This window comes from Cotesia glomerata, linkage group LG9, assembly GCF_020080835.1.
Source record: "Cotesia glomerata isolate CgM1 linkage group LG9, MPM_Cglom_v2.3, whole genome shotgun sequence".
NCBI lineage: Eukaryota > Metazoa > Arthropoda > Insecta > Hymenoptera > Braconidae > Cotesia > Cotesia glomerata.
The window spans coordinates 3,429,152-3,448,451 of record NC_058166.1 but is presented as its reverse complement, the minus strand read 5'-3'; the positions used below and the strand labels follow the sequence as shown (position 1 = coordinate 3,448,451).

Genomic DNA, 19,300 nt, shown 5'->3' with positions numbered 1-19,300 from the left:
TCAATTCAAATTTTGCAATTGACATTTTTGATTTGAATTTTTTGTCGACAAGAAAAATTTTTTTTAATACAAAATATCATTTTTTTACAGCCTAGGCCGTGAAGTTTACCTCCCCCCTTTTTTGACGGACTTTTCGTGTACACCCAGGCGGAATTGAGAGAGGTAAAAAAAGTCACATTCTAGTATACTGACCAATGATTTTAAGTAAATTTTAAACTTAGTTACTATTGAGTGGCGCTAATTATTTTTCTGCTGACAGTTTATTACGAATCGGACCTAATGTTAATAAAATAGCAATCTGGCCATAAATAAATATTAATAATAAGATAATTAATATAAAATTAAGTTTTTCTGCCCTCGTGAAACTTCATAACATTTAAGTATGTCATTATTTGCCTTCTATCCCTCAAAAGTTAAACTTATGGGGCGATAATAACAAAAAATATTATATGTCATCTGGCCGTTTAGTGGCGATTTTGACAATGACTTTTTTTCGATATTCGCTTCAATACTTGTGACGCAAATGTTAAAAAACGAGCGTAAATTTCCGGCCTAGGCTTCACCTCGGACGTTAAAATTACGCCCGTTTCGAACCTTCCGGCCACAACTTTACTTTACTTTCGAACTTTACGGCCTTATGACATAAATATATATTTAAGTCATAAAAGAAAATATTTACATAATATAAATTAAAAATTTTTTATTGAACATGTGCCTGAAATGTACGTGCAAAAATTTTAACTATTAGTTCATCCGATCAATTCAAAAAACAAACTATCCCTAGAAATAAAATCCTCTTAGGACACTAAAAAAATTTTCTGTTTAGAAGTACTGCTGATTTATCAAACTTATTGAGAGAATTCGTTATATTAGAAGCATTTCCATTCTCCGTAGATAAAGGAGTGACAATAAGAGAAGATTGAATACATTTACACAGATATCTAAGAGTTTAAATTTCATTTTCACCAGCTGACTGGGGAGAAAAAACTTAGCAAAATACAAAACAAAAAAAATAGCGGCACGCAAACGATCTAACCAATCTCTTTTTCTCTACATCTAATATTGAGATTGCTGTTGCTCTTCTTGAATATGCTAATATTATATAATACATACGAATGTCCCCATAAACTATAGAATTTTCATAAAAAACATGCAAATATCGTGATATCGAGTTGCTTTATTCTTTAGGGTTACTAAAACACGAGGATTGATACCCGTGAAAAATCCATAAAAAAAACCGCGTTACCAAAGTGGATTCACCAATATTAACGTCAACCAGCGATTGAATTTATGATTTATTACTTGTTTTAATAAATTATTTTGATAAATAAATGTGTGTTGTTTGTGTTGTATTGGGTGTTCTTTTTATCATAAATCGAAGGACTCACTTTTCACTTTCTTGTGTATGATAGTGCTGGCGACTGGGGAGCTGGGCTTTCATAAAGAAGTGGGGTGAACCTGACCGATTTAGGATACGAAAAAATATCCACTGGGGGTTATGGAAAGGGAGAAACAGGGAAGATTCCTTGAGTAATAGAATAACCGGCTCGGAACGCTCGTAAACTTAGTCCCTAGGTCGATAGGCTATTTTTCACGGGCAATGGCTCAATTCAACTGAACCACACAAGAATTTTACCTTCTTGGTGATTGATAACGCCAGTTTAACTTCAGCAAATTTCAGTAGACTATTTTATTACAATTTCTAGGTTAATTTTTTTACGAATAAGCATATTCGAGATTTCAGACAGCGGTTTAAAAAAAAAATTTGTATGTGCACTGATAGAAGGATTTCTTAGTATTTAAAAAGATTTCTTTGTATTTAATAAATCATTTCTTAAACATCATTTCTTTGACAAACATCATTGATTTGACAACATCGCGTCAACAGCTAAGAAAAAAGAAAATGATAGAAATATAGTTACAGGGAGAGAAATGTTTAACCCACACGCTCATGCACGTCTCTATAATGGGTATAATCAAACGCGCTATTGCCAAATCTGTTTATTTAAACTGGCAAGTAATAAATACAAAAGCCATTTTATTACTTTACTTTATTAAATAAGTAAAAATCATCAATTATTAAATTGTTTAAATTATTTTAAATTAAAATAAAGAATTTTGACGAATATTGGGAAGAATGAAAGTACACAGTAAAAAAATTTTCGTAAAATTTAACATAAAATTTTGTGTAGATGATTTTTTTACACAAAATTTATGTTAATTCTACACATACTGTTTGTATTGATGAAATCAACATAATTCTGTGTTAAAAGTAACACAAAAATATGTTAAAACTTTCATTGGCTGATTCTCGGATTTCTACACACTTAAATGTTATCCATAACACAAATAAAGTGTTGATTGTAACTTTTTCTTTGTGTTACTCAGATCAGCTGTCAAATATGTGAGTTTTACTAATAATTTAAATATATATATATTTTGTGATTAAAAAATACATGAGCAATTGAAAATAATAAATTAAAGGAAAAATGCACATGTAGAAAATTAAAAAAAACTGTAAGTTTATTTTCTAATAATTTATTAATTTCAATTATTTATTTTTTGTCTAATTCAAAAAAATAAATTAAAATTAAGTTAGCCGACATCTGAAAATTTTTACAATTTTTTTTAATGAAAAATTATTACAAAAATTAAAAAAAAAAATTTCACTTGTAGAAAATTTGAAGAATTATTCGTGTAATTTTTTTTAAGTATTTTTTAACTTGTAAATAATTTGTCAAAAAAATCAACATGTCCGCTAGATTCATAATCATAAAATTTATAATTTTTCTTATTTTATTTATTTCCTCATAATTTAAAATTTATTCTGTCTTCTAGATTCACACTAGAAAGGAAATTAACCTTGTAATGAATTTTAAGGTTACAATTCTGTTATCGGATGTTTTAATATAAATTACCCTTTATTTACTTAGTTTTTAATTGCTATACACTACAATTGTATATTTATTAGCTGCATTTGAGTATTTTACGTAATGACACAAATCAAAATCCACCAAATTAAAATGACGTTGAGGCTATCACATTTACATGTCTATCTTGTGTGGCATACGTGACTATATATGAAGAATTCTTTAACATAAATTTTGTGTTGGTTGGCCAGTAACATTAAAAAAGTGTAGTTTTACTTTGAATTAACACTTGAGTGTGTTAAAAAATGGATGGATTGATCAATACAAACCGTTTGTGTAGAATTAACATAAATTTTATGTAAAAAAAACATCTACACAAAATTTTATGTTAAATTTTACGAAAATTTTTTTACTGTGTAAAAAACAATTTTAATATTATTTTGACTCATTAGTTACGCTCGAATTTCCTCGAAAAAATAAATTTTTTTTTATGATAAATATTTTATACCTTGGAATTAAATTTTTTTATTTTTTCATTTGTATTATTTCATATAAAATAAAATTAAATAGGATGTCAATAGTGGGAACTTCTATCTTAATTTTGGAATAAATATTGAAATTATTCTTTAAATATCCTGTAATAATTTTTTTTAACTCAATAAAATCTTATTTGAAATTGAACTACTACATAGATTCGGAAGTACCATAAATAATAATACTAAACTTGAATAGGGGAAGCGCAGAGTGCTTCGAAGGGAATAGTTGAGAAAAACAAGAACGTAAACATAATATGAGAGTTAAAGTCAGTATAGTGTCACAATTTGCGCGACAATGAAAATGCACGGGTGCAATATTTTAATTCGTTAGACAACCTCGGCATTATCTTTCTCTATTTAATTATGATCGTTATTGTTATCATCGTAACCCTTTAGCGCGACTTTTCATACAAAATAAACTCTTCTTCATAGCTCATGATTCTAGTTTAGAATCTTTCTGACATAATTATATATCTATATACATACTACCGAATAATATTTAATAATTATTATCATTAAAGTTGTAATAAAGTTTTCTGGGATACCTTATTAATTTATAGGCCGCGAAATGCGCTGTGATAATAAATATAAGGGTGACTTTCATTCTGGTAATTGTACATGAGAATGATCTATAACCGTGAGACTAATTTTGTGCAAAGTCCAAAAGCTGCAAGATTTTTTTATTTCATCAACATTCATTTCAATTAGTGTGCTAGTATCAATGCGCCTGCAAAAAAACTTTATAATTAGCGGACTTTTCTTTTTTACTACGATGTTAAACTCTTGAAGATATCAATGGTAATTAAAGAGTAATGCACTAAAAAAATAACAGTTAAATAATTGAATTATAAGGTCAAAGGAATTATTGACAGGGTCCCAATTTTATTATTTCATTATTAAAATCTGTTAATAATCACAATTTTTAATATTTCATGACAATTTTACATATTTTTAAATTTAAAAAATAGTAAAATTTAATTCAAAGGTATAAACTATTTATCGCAAGAAAATTTTAATTTTTCAAGTAGGACAGAACTACTTATACGTTTGTAATTTCTAAACAATCTCGTTGAGAAAGACCTTATTTTCAAATCCAGATTTCTCAATGTTTTTTTCATGTAATTGCATTGCTTAAAATTATTTTAGATTATTTATAGCCTAAATAACTATATAATAATTTATTCATACTTTATCGAGTCAAAATTAATTTTAAAATAGCGGATGTCAATGATGGGGACACAAAAATTAACTTGCGTTAACTAACGACATAGGCCATAAAGTAAGGTAGCCTAACTCCCTCAACATACATATCAATGTATTAATGTTTACATACTGTCATGTGATTTTATAAGAATCAAAGTATTTGAGACTAGAAAAAATTGCTAAAAAAAATCTGGTAAAAAATATAGAAAAGCTAGGTCTTCAATGAATTTTATAATAATAAAAATTATTGATAGTTTTGCATTAGTAAAAATGATAATTGTTGATATAAATTTAACTGTATTAAAAGGCCTGTCAATAATGTGGTCAATGGTATGTCAATAATCGGGTCTTTGAATTTTTCGCGCTGTCAATAATACATTCGTTCGACCTCTTGGTTTTAAGTTGATATAATAATTATTAAATGTATATTGCTACTAAAGGTAACTAATTTAATTATATGAGTAAAAATAATGATTAAGGTGTCCTTTTAAAAAAAATTAGGAAAACGGTTGACTCTGAAGGCCATCCCTGCAACTTCCCGCTAATTCTATACCTAGGCGCTTAAAATTGCACTTGTGACGTTTTAGTTCTTCGAGCTCAAAAATACAATTTATGTGTTATTTTGAGCTCGCCGAGCTCAAAGAAATAGCTTTCCTAGGCTTTTGAGCTCTCCAAGCTCAAAACTCTTGTCAAAGTTCGATGAAACACGATTTTTAAAATTTTTAAACTGCTATAACTTTTGAATGAATCAACCGATTTTCACGCGGTTGGCGGCGATTGATGTAGTTTTTTAAGCTCTATAAATAATTCCGAACAAAAAAATTGATCTGATGAAAAATTCCAGAGATACTACAAAAAAACACTTTTTTCGATTTTTTTCGACAACGATATCTCATGAACGCATCAACCGATTCTGACGCTTTTGGTGGCGATCGATGCGGGTTTTCAAAGTTAAGAGCTGATTAGTTTTTGAGGTCGATCGGTTCAGTCAATTCGGAGATATTTAAAAAAAATGAAAAAAAAAACAACACTTTTTTTCACTTTTTAGCTTCCCGCTAAGAAAATTGAAAATTTTCAAAAATCGGGAAGTTACTGTTTTTACCCCGTTTTTCGAAAATCTAGTTTTCATCAGATCTCGACGTTTTGAGGTCCTAGGAAGCTTCCCTGACTATTTTCGCGATGGTGTCTGTATGTCTGTATGTCTGTATGTGTGTGTGTGTGTGTGTGTGTGTGTGTGTGTGTGTGTGTAAACCTCGGAGAGCTCAAAACTACACGAAATTTATATTTTTGAACTCGAAGAGCTCAAAAACGTAATAAGTCAATTTTGAGCGCTTAATTACGAAAGTAGCGGGAAGTTGCAGGAATGGCCTTCATGGTCGAAATCTACTAGTCCGAATCGGTTCCAACTTACAGGAAATCTAAGTTTGGCGAAGACCTTTCGAATGACACCAACTGCGATCAAATCAGCTAAGCCGTTCAGAAGTTATAAGAGGTTTACATACATACACACATACACACATACACACACACACACACACACACACACACACACACACACACACACACACACACACACACACACACACACACACACACACACACACACACACACACACACACATACTTACGGACACCATTGTAAAAATAGTTAGGGAAGCTTCTTAGGGCTTTAAAACGTCGAGATCTGTTGAAAAAGATTTTTGCAAAACGGTGTAAAACCAATAACTTCCCGATTTTTCGAAAATCCTCGATTTTCTTAGCGGGAAGTTAAAAATGCAAATTTGAAAATGCTCAATAAATTATAAATGTCTAGGAATTTGTTGCTGTAAATTTAGAAACTTATTTTTTAAGGACTAGGAATTTGAATTTTTAACTTATTTAAATAAAATACTTCATTAAAAATTTTCCGACAGCAATATCTGTCAAAAAAATAAACGTAATTATAATTGTTTATGTCGGAATTTTTGGGGAAAAATTTTATGAGACTTTATTAACACAATACAGATTGAAAGAAAAATATAGTTCTCTAAATTAAGAAAATTTAGTTAAATAGTATCATCACTATTTCATTGAAATTTTTGTAAATAAAATTATTAATTTTATTGAACTCCAATACATAATTACTTAAACTATTTTTGGTTAAATATAAACCCAAAAGTCATCTTGATAAACTTTAAGGAAGTACGAGCACCAAGACAACTTCTGATAAAAGGCTTGATTCTTTTATTAATATGAAGTATAAATATGTCTAAACAAATTTCGAAAATTTGAAGGAGATTGCCCGATTATTTAAATAAATAATTAACTTTGAAGTTGAGAAATTTAACATTGGTCTTATGGGGTAACCTCCAAACATTGATACATTTCTGTATTTTTCTCGTAAAACTGTCGGTGAATATTTTTAAAAAACTTAGGGATGAAAGTAAATATATTAGTCATAAATTTAATTTAAAACAATTTACACCTGCCCGACTAATTAAAGTGTAGTAATAAAAAGAAAAATAAATGCCGCCATTAGCCAATGTTAAATATATATCTATATATTGAGAAAAATCATATGGTTACTGCTCTCCCCTTACCGCGCTAGAATCGATACCTATCCCCAACCCGCCTAGCGCTCATACTTCCTTAATTCAGAAATCAGAAATATAATCCGGACAGCCAAAACCGAGAATCGAACCCGGATCTTTTGGTTGCGCACTAAGGGCTCTTCTAGTTAAGCTATCTAAGACATCTTTTGTAATAATCTTTCACTCAACCATAAAATTGTTAACACAAACTCAATTATGAGTAAATTGAGTGATCATTTCTAAAACCCACTTTGGTTGTTCAATACCAGAAGCATGTCCAGCATTACGAATTAGCACAACACTTAGATTTCTTACTTTCGTAAAATACCCCACTAACTCATCACTACTCCACCAAACACTTCTAGAAGCATTTTTGAACTCTTCACCACCTTCCCACTGTAAATTCAGCAAAACATTCTCTATAGAAGGATAAGGAATAACCATATCCAATTGTCCATTATAAAAGATAACTTTGTAATTCGAAAGCAACTTAGTTACCTTATCAGCCTCTGAATTCATGAATTCATGCTGCAAGTATTGGAAAATTGTTTCGTTAACTATCTTGAAAGGAGTGTCATAGCTAACATGAATAGCAGCTCGAATATCAGGACGCTGAATCCATTCCACCAAAGTATCCCAGTTATCTGGATTTTGGTTGTCCAAATAACTGAAAAAGTACCTTTTGATTCCAGTTAGATTTGAAATAGAAGGAGAATTGAAGAGAAGTTCATCTAAAACCTCTACAGCGGTTGTAAGTTGATTGTTTTTGATCAAGGACCTTATTTTCTCTTCGTACAAGTTAAATCTAACCTTGCCGTTCAGGTCCAGCAGTCCAATTTCGTGCAAGTGATTCCCGAAGTTCATTTGATTGATTGGATCTACGAACCCGTTGCCGATGATGAGACCTTTCAGGTTGATTTTGATCTTAGCAGTGGGGTTCTTCTGGTGGATCAGGTACGATAAGGCGGAGATGTATTTACCAGCGTAACATTCACCGGTGTTTTTTCAGAGAAAAAAAATTTGTTTACTGCATTAAAACAGAAGCAGCAACAAAAAATGCCGATTTAAAAAGATTTGAATCAACTTCTTTTGATTTTAATGAAATTGGGTAAGAGTTTTTATTAAATCTGACAAAAAATTTTACTAAAAAAACAAAATTGAAAAAAATTTTTTCGAAAGATTTAAAAAATTCTCAAATTTTTAAATTAAAAAAAAAAAAAAATTCAAATATTATAAATTTATTAAAATTAAAAATTGATTTTTAATTCTTGTTTATTTTTTTACAAAATTTTAATTATTGTGTTTTATAAAAGATTCATCTTTAAAATTATTTTCCTAAAAAAAAATGTATTCTCAATTTTTGCTTATTTTTTAGATAAAAAAAAAATGTCCTGCTTAAATAAACTCAATAATATTAATAACCTTGCAGTCACTACTATATATATATATATATTAGACTGATTCAAAAAAATCGACGATTTTTTTTTCTTAAATAAATCGAAAATATTGTTGGAAATGATGAAAAAAAAATCCTGTGAAAGTTACAGCCCTTAATATTAATATTAAGATGTCCCGCATGGTAAATTTCAATTTCCCGTATGATTAACATGGGAAAGCTTGTTTTTTTGAGTTTAGAATTTTATAACTCTTTAATCGTTTATCAAAAAAGCTAGACTAAATTATTTTCTTGTGTAAAATTGAACGCTCTACAAAAAAGCTATCTTAGAATTTTTCGATAAACCGACGCGTTTTGAAGTTATTCAACTTTAAAATATAATTTATAATATTTTCTCATTTTTTTCCAATTTTTTGACGAAACTATCAAGTTTATCAAAAAATTTTGTCAAATTTTACAAATTTTTTGTATTTTATATTTTTTTTTTGGTTTAACAGATCCTTTTATTTGACTGACAAATTTCTAATACTGTCGTATCTTAATTTTTCAATAAATTCAAATTAATTTTATTTTCAATTAAAAATTATTTTTATTTTTTTTTTTTTCCTTAACCTTGTGACATTAGAGTAGTTTTATTACAATTCGGAAATTTTTTCCTATATTCACTGATAACAAGTAATAAGTATTGCAATTGTTCTTCATTTTTTGTAAAACACTTATTGTAATGTTCGATCAACGCTACCCCACGTTCCGCTACATCGTTAACCACAGTCAATTTATCAAAAAACTTCACACATTCATTATAACTTTCATCAAGAGGCCAAAAATTCACATCTCTTTCCATAAAATCATACGGTAAATCAAACGCTGTAAAAATGAACACAGAATCTTTTGATACAAAATCACTCATATCTTTCTGCAAAAATCCTTCAATGTCTTCTTGTCTTATCTCCAATTTTTTGGCTTTCGTATTAAAACCATCTCGATTCTTCAAATTAACAATAATTTGTTCTTTCACTTCATTTTCTACACATCCATCAAATAAAGATATAACGACTAATTTTTCAGATCAATACCATAGGTGATTCTTCATTTTTTCAGTAGTTGCAGTTGATATTGCCAAATTTACTGCTTTGCATCGAATTAATTTTTGCATGAAAATTAAATTATGTTGTGCAGCCAAAGTCGCTAAAGCCGAAGTAAACCACGCTGTTATATAATTTGTGATGATAAACTTGCATATTTCTCGGAGGCTATTTATCTCATAAGTTGTGAGTTTGAATTCTTCCCGAAAAATGAATATTTTTAAACAATATATTGCTTTGGACATCCAACGAGCATGACTCATAGCTCCTGGACTATTGAACGAAAAATTTTCTTTTGAAACAACTCCTAAGAAAACTGATGACAGCTCCAAAAATTCTCTGTAGTCACTCCTTGGATGATATTTCTGCAAAGAAGTTAAAATTCAAAATATTGATTCATAAACTATTATTTTCCATTCGTCGAAAAGAACAGAAATAATGAATGAATTTGAACCAAAATACAAATAATTTTTGAACCGATAAAGTTGATAAGCTTTATTTCTTCTCAACGATTTTTTAAGATATGCAACAAAACTTAATCCCTTAACACAGATCTTACCTGCAAATATTCTCCAATGAATCCTAAAATTTCATCTGTGATGTCTGACAAAGCTTGATCAACAGCGGTATCTTCTATACCCGCTTTGAATTTTGATTTATCAATTTTGTTCCAAAAACCTTTGAATCGATTGAAGATTGGCACGATCGGGCCTGTTTCTTTAGGCCAATATACTTCAAAAACGCTTTTTAAAATAATTTCAAACATGTGGTGACGACATGGTAACCAAATAAGTTCCCGCCCTAAAGCTTTCTCTAATTCAACACCTGCGCCGTGATAAATACCTAAAAAATAAAATTCAAGTGAGATATTGGAATAATGCAAATTGTATTTTAAACTTGTTGTTGCTCACAAAAACTTAAGAAACAAAAAAAATTTTCAGTTTTATGTCAATGATCTTAAAGTATTTTAAGTGAAATTGTGTAAATCTTACAAATTTATTTCAACGTCATGAGAAAAATTTTGTAATGTTACCTGTATTAGTAACTGCAGTATCAAAGCACACTGCTTTAACATATCGACTAACACCCCACTGATCTAGAATCGAATGTACAGCTGTTGCTTGTTCTATTCCAGTCCCAGAATTTATTTTTGGAACTCCTAATAATCGTTCTTCACCAGATGATGATACAACAATAGGCAACCTATCAACGGTATCAGACCCAACTATATCACTTAAAAGTTTCACGTCCCAATGAACAACGTAATTATCATCCAATTTCAATTGTTCCTTTAGTTCTTTAGCTATACCTTCTCTTAAAGATATGCGTGCCCGTCGAATAGTACTGTAGCTTAAATTAACATCATTAAGATCATATCCAACAATCTTTAAAGTTGCAGCTATGATATAAGTAGCATTTCTACTGCTTACATTTCCGCGATCTAATGCAGCAACAAGTTCAGGTGTCATTATAGACATTTTTGAAGTCACTTTTGGCAGAGATAATTCATCTTTGAAATTTGAAACATGACTTATCGTTGATTGTGATGTTGTTAGTGTACCTTGGCTTGAAGTAGTGTTACTATCTTGGCTTGGAGTGATGGTACTATTGTCAACCAGTTCATCCGAATCTGTAAATTATTAAAACATCGTACTTTTAAAAATGTTCATAGCTCGATATATTCTTGAAAGCTCATGAAGTAAAAAAACATAAAAATCGCAAAGCTTTTTTCCCGTGATTTTTTTTACACTGCTTTTTGACCGCAGCATCCAAAAACTTTTAACCAAACTTTACTGAAAATCACACTTTTTGCAAAAATTAATGAAGTAAAAATAATATAAAGATTTTGTGTGCTTGCTTGTCTACTTAATGCGAAAAGTAAAAAATCTCCATATTTTACAATTATTTTTCTATCATTTTAAAGTCAATAAATTAATCAATCAGCAACTAACATGAAATATTTGTGAAAAACTTGAATTAATACATACTTTCTTCGTCTACCTCCATCAATTCTTCATATGTTAGAGGTTTTTGTGGAAAATTATCAATAAATCCACGCCGACCTGATGATCTCTGGGCTAGCAAAAATTCATTTCCCTCTTTACTCAAGGCTTTGGCTGCTTTCGTGTGAGCAATATCAAATAACTCCTTCAACTTATTCTTAAAAACAGTCTCCGTTTATAACTACGCTGCAAACTTTGCCACTTTTTGAACATTCTCAATAACTTATTGATGGCACTTAAAGTCTCACAAGTAGGAATTTGAGCCTTTTTCCATTGTTCTTGAACCTCGGTCACAGTAAATATAGCATTTTGTTTAACACCACACTTTTGTACTTTAGGATTATAGAACAATAAAGCTAAAACGTCCTTAAAAGTTGAAATTTTACGTCCAACAATACGTTATTGGAAAACCAATTAAATAAATTTCTTTATCCATTTTTTATAACCGATTTTGTCCATTTAAAAAAGGACTCAGTTACGAAATAATTCAAAGAAGAATAAATATCGTTCATCAAATAATTGCACAAATAACCCATAAAAAAGGAATTCTAGGATATGAATTGATTAATTGCAAAAAAGTGAATTTAAAATACAAGCCAAAAATATTCACGAAAAACAATGATAAACTATAGCAACAATCAAAGTCCGAATTTGGAGGTTAGAACACCGCGTCACTCACAGTTATCAATTGAACAATGGGTTATTACAGTCAACGCTCTCTGTATTGGACCTCTCTGTATTTGACCGCTCTCTGTATTTGACCACATTCTTCCTCTGTATTTGACGATTTTACACAGCTCTTATGGACAAGGACGAGTCAAATACAGAGAATGGTCCTGTACGGGCGAGTCAAATACAGAGAGCGTTGACTGTATAACCCAAATCAAAAAAGTTCGGTTAAAGCGTTGAGTCACAGAATAATGAGCGTTGTAGTGCGAGGTGGTCAGATACTAAGGGAGGGGGCATCCTTGGGGCTTTTTTGATGGTATGAATAGTAGTGTGGTTAATTAAGAACAAATAGTACAACCGATGTCTTCTCTGTTTCGCGCTTCGATGATTTTAACTGTGAAACTAGCTTCGATAAATAAAAAAATTAAATCAATACATTTTTATCAAAGTAATAAAATTAATTGCATGAATTTGAAATATGTAATATTATGAACTTATAAAATCAATTAAATAATAGATGAAAATAATTTTTAATTGAAAATAAAATTAATTTGAATTTATTGAAAAATTAAGATACGACAGTATTAGAAATTTTTCAGTTAAATAAAAGGATCTGTTAAACCAAAAAAAAATATAAAATACAAAAAATTTGTAAAATTTGACAAAATTTTTTGATAAACTTGATAGTTTCGTCAAAAAATTGGAAAAAAATGAGAAAATATTATAAATTATATTTTAAAGTTGAATAACTTCAAAACGCGTCGGTTTATTGAAAAATTCTAAGATAGCTTTTTTGTAGAGCGTTCAATTTTACACAACAAAATGATTTAGTCTAGCTTTTTTGATAAACGATTAAAGAGTTATAAAATTCTAGACTCAAAAAAACAAGCTTTCCCATGTTAATCATACGGGAAATTGAAATTTACCCTGCGGGACATATTAATATTAATATTAAGGGCTGTAACTTTCACAGGATTTTTTTTCATCATTTCCAACAATATTTTCGATATATTTATGAAAAAAAAAATAGTCGATTTTTTTGAATCAGTCTAATATATATATATATACACCCGTACACACACACATACATACAGACATGCAGACACCATCGCGGGAATAGTTAGGGAAGCTTCCTAGGACCTCAAAACGTCGAGATCTGATGAAAACTCGATTTTCGAAAAACGGGGAAAAACCAATAACTTCCCGATTTTTGAAAATTTTCAATTTTCTTAGCGGGAAGTTGAAAAGTTGACAATACTAATTTGAAATACGATTAAAAAATTCAAATATTCATGATCACAGATTCTTACTCTGAGAAAGTTTTTCAGTTTAAATGCCTAGATTTATTTAAAATAACTTAAAAATAAGTATTTTTTATCTAAAAATAATCAAGCTTATTAATGTCATTCCTGTAAAGGTAAGACTATCAAATATCAATATTCAACTCTTGAAAGTACTCCTTCAAAGCGAATCATAAATTCGAGTTTCGCATATAATCGCACGTACAACATTCGTGAAAAGAGATTAATATTCACCTTTTAGCATCATCTCAAGCACAAAAGAGTCTGTAAAATTCCAGCGATTGGCCTCGGGCAGCGCAAAGAGTAGCTATGCAAAAAAAGTAAAAATTAAATAACGACAAAGGAGAATTCATCTGCTCTCTCCTCATGCTTCTTTACAGTACACTGTTGAAGGACTCCTCCCTGTACTACTAGTTCAGTTACAGTAACAGTTACTGTTGGATGAACGAATGTTGAGTTACCAGTTACCAGTTGCAAGTGGAGATTTTACTCATATCCTACTACACACTATCCAACTGGAATATTAGCCGGGATACCTAGAGTAGTGTATATTGTCGACATTTAGAAGCTTCTCTCGTCGACTCATCAGCTTTGTGCCTTTGCCGCTATCGTAATACAACTATCCATGGCAGACACTATCCTCTATAGTAGTCAGAGACAGCACAACACTAATACGTTTTATGTGATACCGAGAACCTTTTCGTTACACTCCGAAACACTAATTTTATTTAACGTACTTTTACTTTGTTTGATTTTATTCATATTTTTGAATTGTTGTTTCTGGAGTTTTTGTTCTAAAGTTTTATAAACTCGATTATTATATAAGGTACCGGCGGTTAATAAGGCCTAGCTAAAGGAGACTTAAAAATAATCAAGAGTATTACATTTAATTATCGAAATGTATCATTAATCTTTATTTTAATACATTAGCCATAAAATATAATGAAGTAATGGTTATTTTCACCATAAACAAACACGAAATTGAACTTTTTCAAAAACTTTATTTTACTACATTGTTAAAAAAAATATCATATTTCAAGAAAAATGTTCTTGCTTCAAGAAAAATATTTTGAAGAGAACTAGTTGTCTTATTTCAAGGAATTCTTGTGTTGATTTCATGTTTCTTGGAGTGAGAGATCTAATCTATGGAGACTATACTCTAATCTATGGAGTGTATAGTCTCCATAATCTAATCACTCCGATCGATAACATTTTTACTTGGTTCAAAGACTATATTATCTTCGATCGATACAAGTGAATTCTTTATTCAAAAACGATTCTTTTCAATAAAGAATAATTTTATTTCATTTCAAGAATTATTGATTGTTGATTCAAGAACAAATTTTTAACTTCCCGCTAAGAAAATTGAAGATTTTCAAAAATCGGGAAGTTATTGTTTTTACCCCGTTTTTCGAAAATCGATTTTTCATCAGATCTTGATGTTTTGAGGTCCTAGGAAGCTTCCCTAACTATTCCCGCGATGGTGTCTGCATGTCTGTGTGTCTGTGTGCAACAATACTTTTTAAGATGTTGACAAAAATTAGAATAATGATTTTAGATTATTAAATATAAAATTTAAAAAAATCCTTGCCATTTACTCAAACCGTTTTTTAAGAATTCTTCTGACTACTTTAGCATTTGATGGATGATGAAATATATAAGACAGAGAACATGGTATTGAGACTCTATAAACTTGTCTCGATATTTCTATTAGTCTACTGTCCCTACTACGAGGTGTTTGGCAACAAAATTCTAAACCGGACAAACTTAATTGATTTTTATGTAAAAAAATGTGAGGAATTCCATGGTGCTATTTTCCAAACTACATGAGTAACAGCAAATTAGTTATTAGCAAAAAGGTGTGCAAATCGATGCTAGGTCATACTTTAATCGCTATTTATATTATAGTTAATAAAGATGATTGCCTGAAATATTTTTTTTTGGCAAGCCCCATTATTGGTTCATACGAACCAACCATTTTTTTTTATAAAAATCAATTAATTATTAGTCCAAAATAATTAATAAACTTTTACAAGCGAATGCTAACAGCTGAGTGAGTTACCGACGCAGTCCGCGCAGCTCCGAGCGACTGGCGGTGATGCGCGCGCAACTGTTTCGTTCAAATCACTCTTCTAGGTGATGTCTCTGATAAAAATAATTTAACGTGATAATAATTATTTAAGTATAAAAATAACTACGAAAAAACCATTTATACTAACTTATACTATAATTAACTATTTGCAATATTATAATTAGTTTTTAACGTCGTCATTAAAAACAAATTAAAATATATTGTAGCCTTTTGTCAAATTAAAATCAGAAATTTACTTTTACACTTATAATACTTTACTTAATTTCAGAATTTTTTAAATATTTATCGAGCTTTGTAATTATATAAAAGATTTTAGTAACTGTTCGTGGCTTAAAAATAAAATGATGTCTAAGTTTCCTGGTATTAGTAAGTATAAATGATTTTTTTGCGGTAATATTTACTGATAATTAATTAAAATTTTTATACTTAAATATTGAATGAGTATAATGTCAATATTAAAAGTAAAAAATAGTAACAACTATCAGTTGAATTTAATATTAAATAATTATTATCACGTTAAATTATTTTTATCAGAGACATCACCTAGAAGGGTGATTTGAACGAAACAGTTGCGCGCGCATCACCGCCAGTCGCTCGGAGCTGCGCGGACTGCGTCGGTAACTCACTCAGCTGTTAGCATTCGCTTGTAAAAGTTTATTAATTATTTTGGACTAATAATTAATTGATTTTTATAAAAAAAAATGGTTGGTTCGTATGAACCAATAATGGGGCTTGCCAAAAAAAAATATTTCAGGCAATCATCTTTATTAACTATAATATAAATAGCGATTAAAGTATGACCTAGCATCGATTTGCACACCTTTTTGCTAATAACTAATTTGCTGTTACTCATGCAGTTTGGCAAATAGCACCATTGAATTCCTCACATTTTTTTACATAAAAATCAATTAAGTTTGTCTGGTTTAGAATTTTGTTGCCAAACACTTCGTAGTAGGGACAGTAGACTATTAGCGAAAGCGGTTATTTTAAATATCATTTCTGTCATTTAAGCCTTATTACTTGACAGGCCTTATTACCCTCGGGTACCTTATGTAACAGAGTGCTGCGAAAAATTGATTATTTCTTTCAAAACTTTTATAGAAATGTTAATTTATCATCTCGAAAAATCAACTCAAAAAAAATAATTTTTTAAATTATAAACAGTATGTAAAAATTTATATAATTACTATTAACGTTCTAGATAGTTACTGATATCAGAAAATAAGATGGGGTGTCAATAATTAATATTTTGACAATCTTAATTGAAACAACTTAAGTAGTTACAAAAAATTATTAATTATAAATTTAAAATTGCTTTTAAGTATTTTTCTTAAAAAGTTTTCAGCACTAAAAATTAATATAATTTCACAAGTTCTTAAGTTTCACTATCGTCGACATAAATCTTGAGTTACTGGTCATATAGATCTATCCATAATCTTATCATCAGCTCTTCCTTCTCTCTGACAAAGTACAATATAATATAGTATGTATCAAAACTCGGTCCTTAGTATATACTTATAGGTATGGTATCATGGTTATATCCACTGACGAGGTTACACTAACATAAGTAACCCATACGTATAGTCTTGGTGAAGGAAAGATAGTAGGATAAGACGACTTGGAGGGCAGGTGTCGCGGTAAACTCAGTTAATTAGACAAGAACCAACCATCAGGTCTTTGCAACCCTTGAGACTTGTTAATAACGCGTAATTACCATTATACATGGCGATACACTCTTACAAGAAAGCTATCGTCTCTTCTTGCTAACAAAATCTCATTATATAATACATAATACACATAAATACATTAAAATTATGGTGACGGAAATATATTAACATCCTAGACATTATGAAAAGTAAATCTTTATCAAGTTTACTTGTTTCAGAGGTTGAAGTTATTAGATACACTTCAGCTTTATTGATCAAACTATAAGGTTAATGTCTTTTATATTTATACTTTACTAACCGATTTTTTTTTAATTATCTAGTTTAATTTTTTTAAGCTATATAGAGTATTTACAGTCAGCCTGATAACCTTCTTCAGTGCATTTTACATGTATTTCAAATAAACAAATCGATATGTTCAATTGACATTTGTTGTCACTGTTTAAAAAAAATTAAACTAGATAATTTACTTGTGGCATTCTCTTGCGGCCTTTATTGAAGTCTAGTAAATGAAATTTTTTATTGATAATTAGTTTTCTACCCTAATCTAGCTGTATTTTAATGTCTGGCGTATAAGTAATCTGAACTAAAATAACGAGTAACCAAAAAAGTAAATCAATCTCAAAGATTATGTTGGTTGTACGTTCATTAGTAACTAGCTGTTACTTGCCCGCTCCGCTGGGCGGTTTATAGAATTGCACTTTTAGATCTAAACTTGAAATTTCATTAGTGTATTGTTTTCACTTGTACAGATTCCCAATTCTATCGAATTGGCATGCACCTTATATCCATGTAATTATTCTAGCTAATATTCATTGTAACTTTCAATGTGCAATCATTATAACATTCCCGTGTTTTTCTTACAGAAATGAATAATAGTTGATATGAAAAACAAATTTGCAATGAGCATTGAAAGTTTCAGTTAAAGAAATTGCAGGTCTCATAAGTGAAGAAATCTGCCTAGTATGTAAACATGACCAATAGAATTAAAAAATTTATTTTAAACAAATCACTATCGAATAGAATAAATTTAGTTACAATAAAAATTCATTATTTCTAAGTCAAAAAAATATAGGTTCCGGATAAGTAATCACCACCATATCATATACTAAAACCTTCTCCAAAACACGCTGCATCTTATGGTGTAAGTATTATTCCGATCAGTTCAGTAGTTTTCGCAATATAACCGGACCAAAAAACCGGCTCTCCATTTATTAGTAAAGATTTTTTTATAGTAAAGTTTATTTAGTTGACTATATGATGGATCCTGAGATAAGGCAGTTTTACGCTTGAACACTACCTATTTATTTATCATTTTGTTATTTTTTTCAATGATTAAATTTAAAAATAAAAGAATCAATTTACGAAGGACTATAATTTACGTACTCCTGCCAAGTTTCATGATTTTTTTATTCAATAATTACTTGGTCCAAAAGCGTTTCAGTATCTTGTTCAAATTTTAAATATTCACTTGTCTTACATGTTCTTAAAAATGTTTTATTTACTCGGAAATAAAAAAAAATTGCAAAATTATTTAATCACGTTATTACTTACATCTACGTGACAATCTGACCTGAAAATTTTAAGTTAAAATATTTTAAAATAAGAATCTTTACGATTTACAATATTTTTTTTTCAGATTTCTGCTCCAATTACTTTTGACATAAATAAAATCTGACAAAAATCACCGAAAAGTTCAGAAAATATTTTTAATCCTTAACAAATTACTACTCTTTAGTATTGACCATTTTTAGGGTACGCTCGAAAATTTAAGCGTAAAGCTAAATAAAATGCAAGGGCAAACGAAGATAATAGAAAGAACATTATCTTTTTTTGTTACTCGAGAAAATCTAACGGACTTACTCAAAGGTATAAGTATGTAGTTAAGTAAAGAAACTTGGTAAATAGCGA

General features: G+C 29.6%; 1 protein-coding gene across 1 annotated transcript; it reads right to left on the bottom strand.

Annotated features, from left to right (window-relative positions):
• Window positions 1-7,389: 7,389 nt before the first annotated feature.
• Window positions 7,390-8,043, bottom strand: LOC123271722 (venom serine carboxypeptidase-like). The gene has a single exon (XM_044738115.1). The coding sequence runs from the start codon at window positions 8,041-8,043 to the stop codon at window positions 7,390-7,392; it is 654 nt and encodes a 217-aa protein (XP_044594050.1).
• Between the last annotated feature and the right edge of the window lie 11,257 nt (window positions 8,044-19,300).

What these genes read in the sequence shown, in the direction of transcription:
- LOC123271722 (XM_044738115.1), bottom strand. Translation starts at nt 8,043, where the DNA reads ATGAACTTCGGGAATCACTTGCACGAAATTGGACTGCTGGACCTGAAC.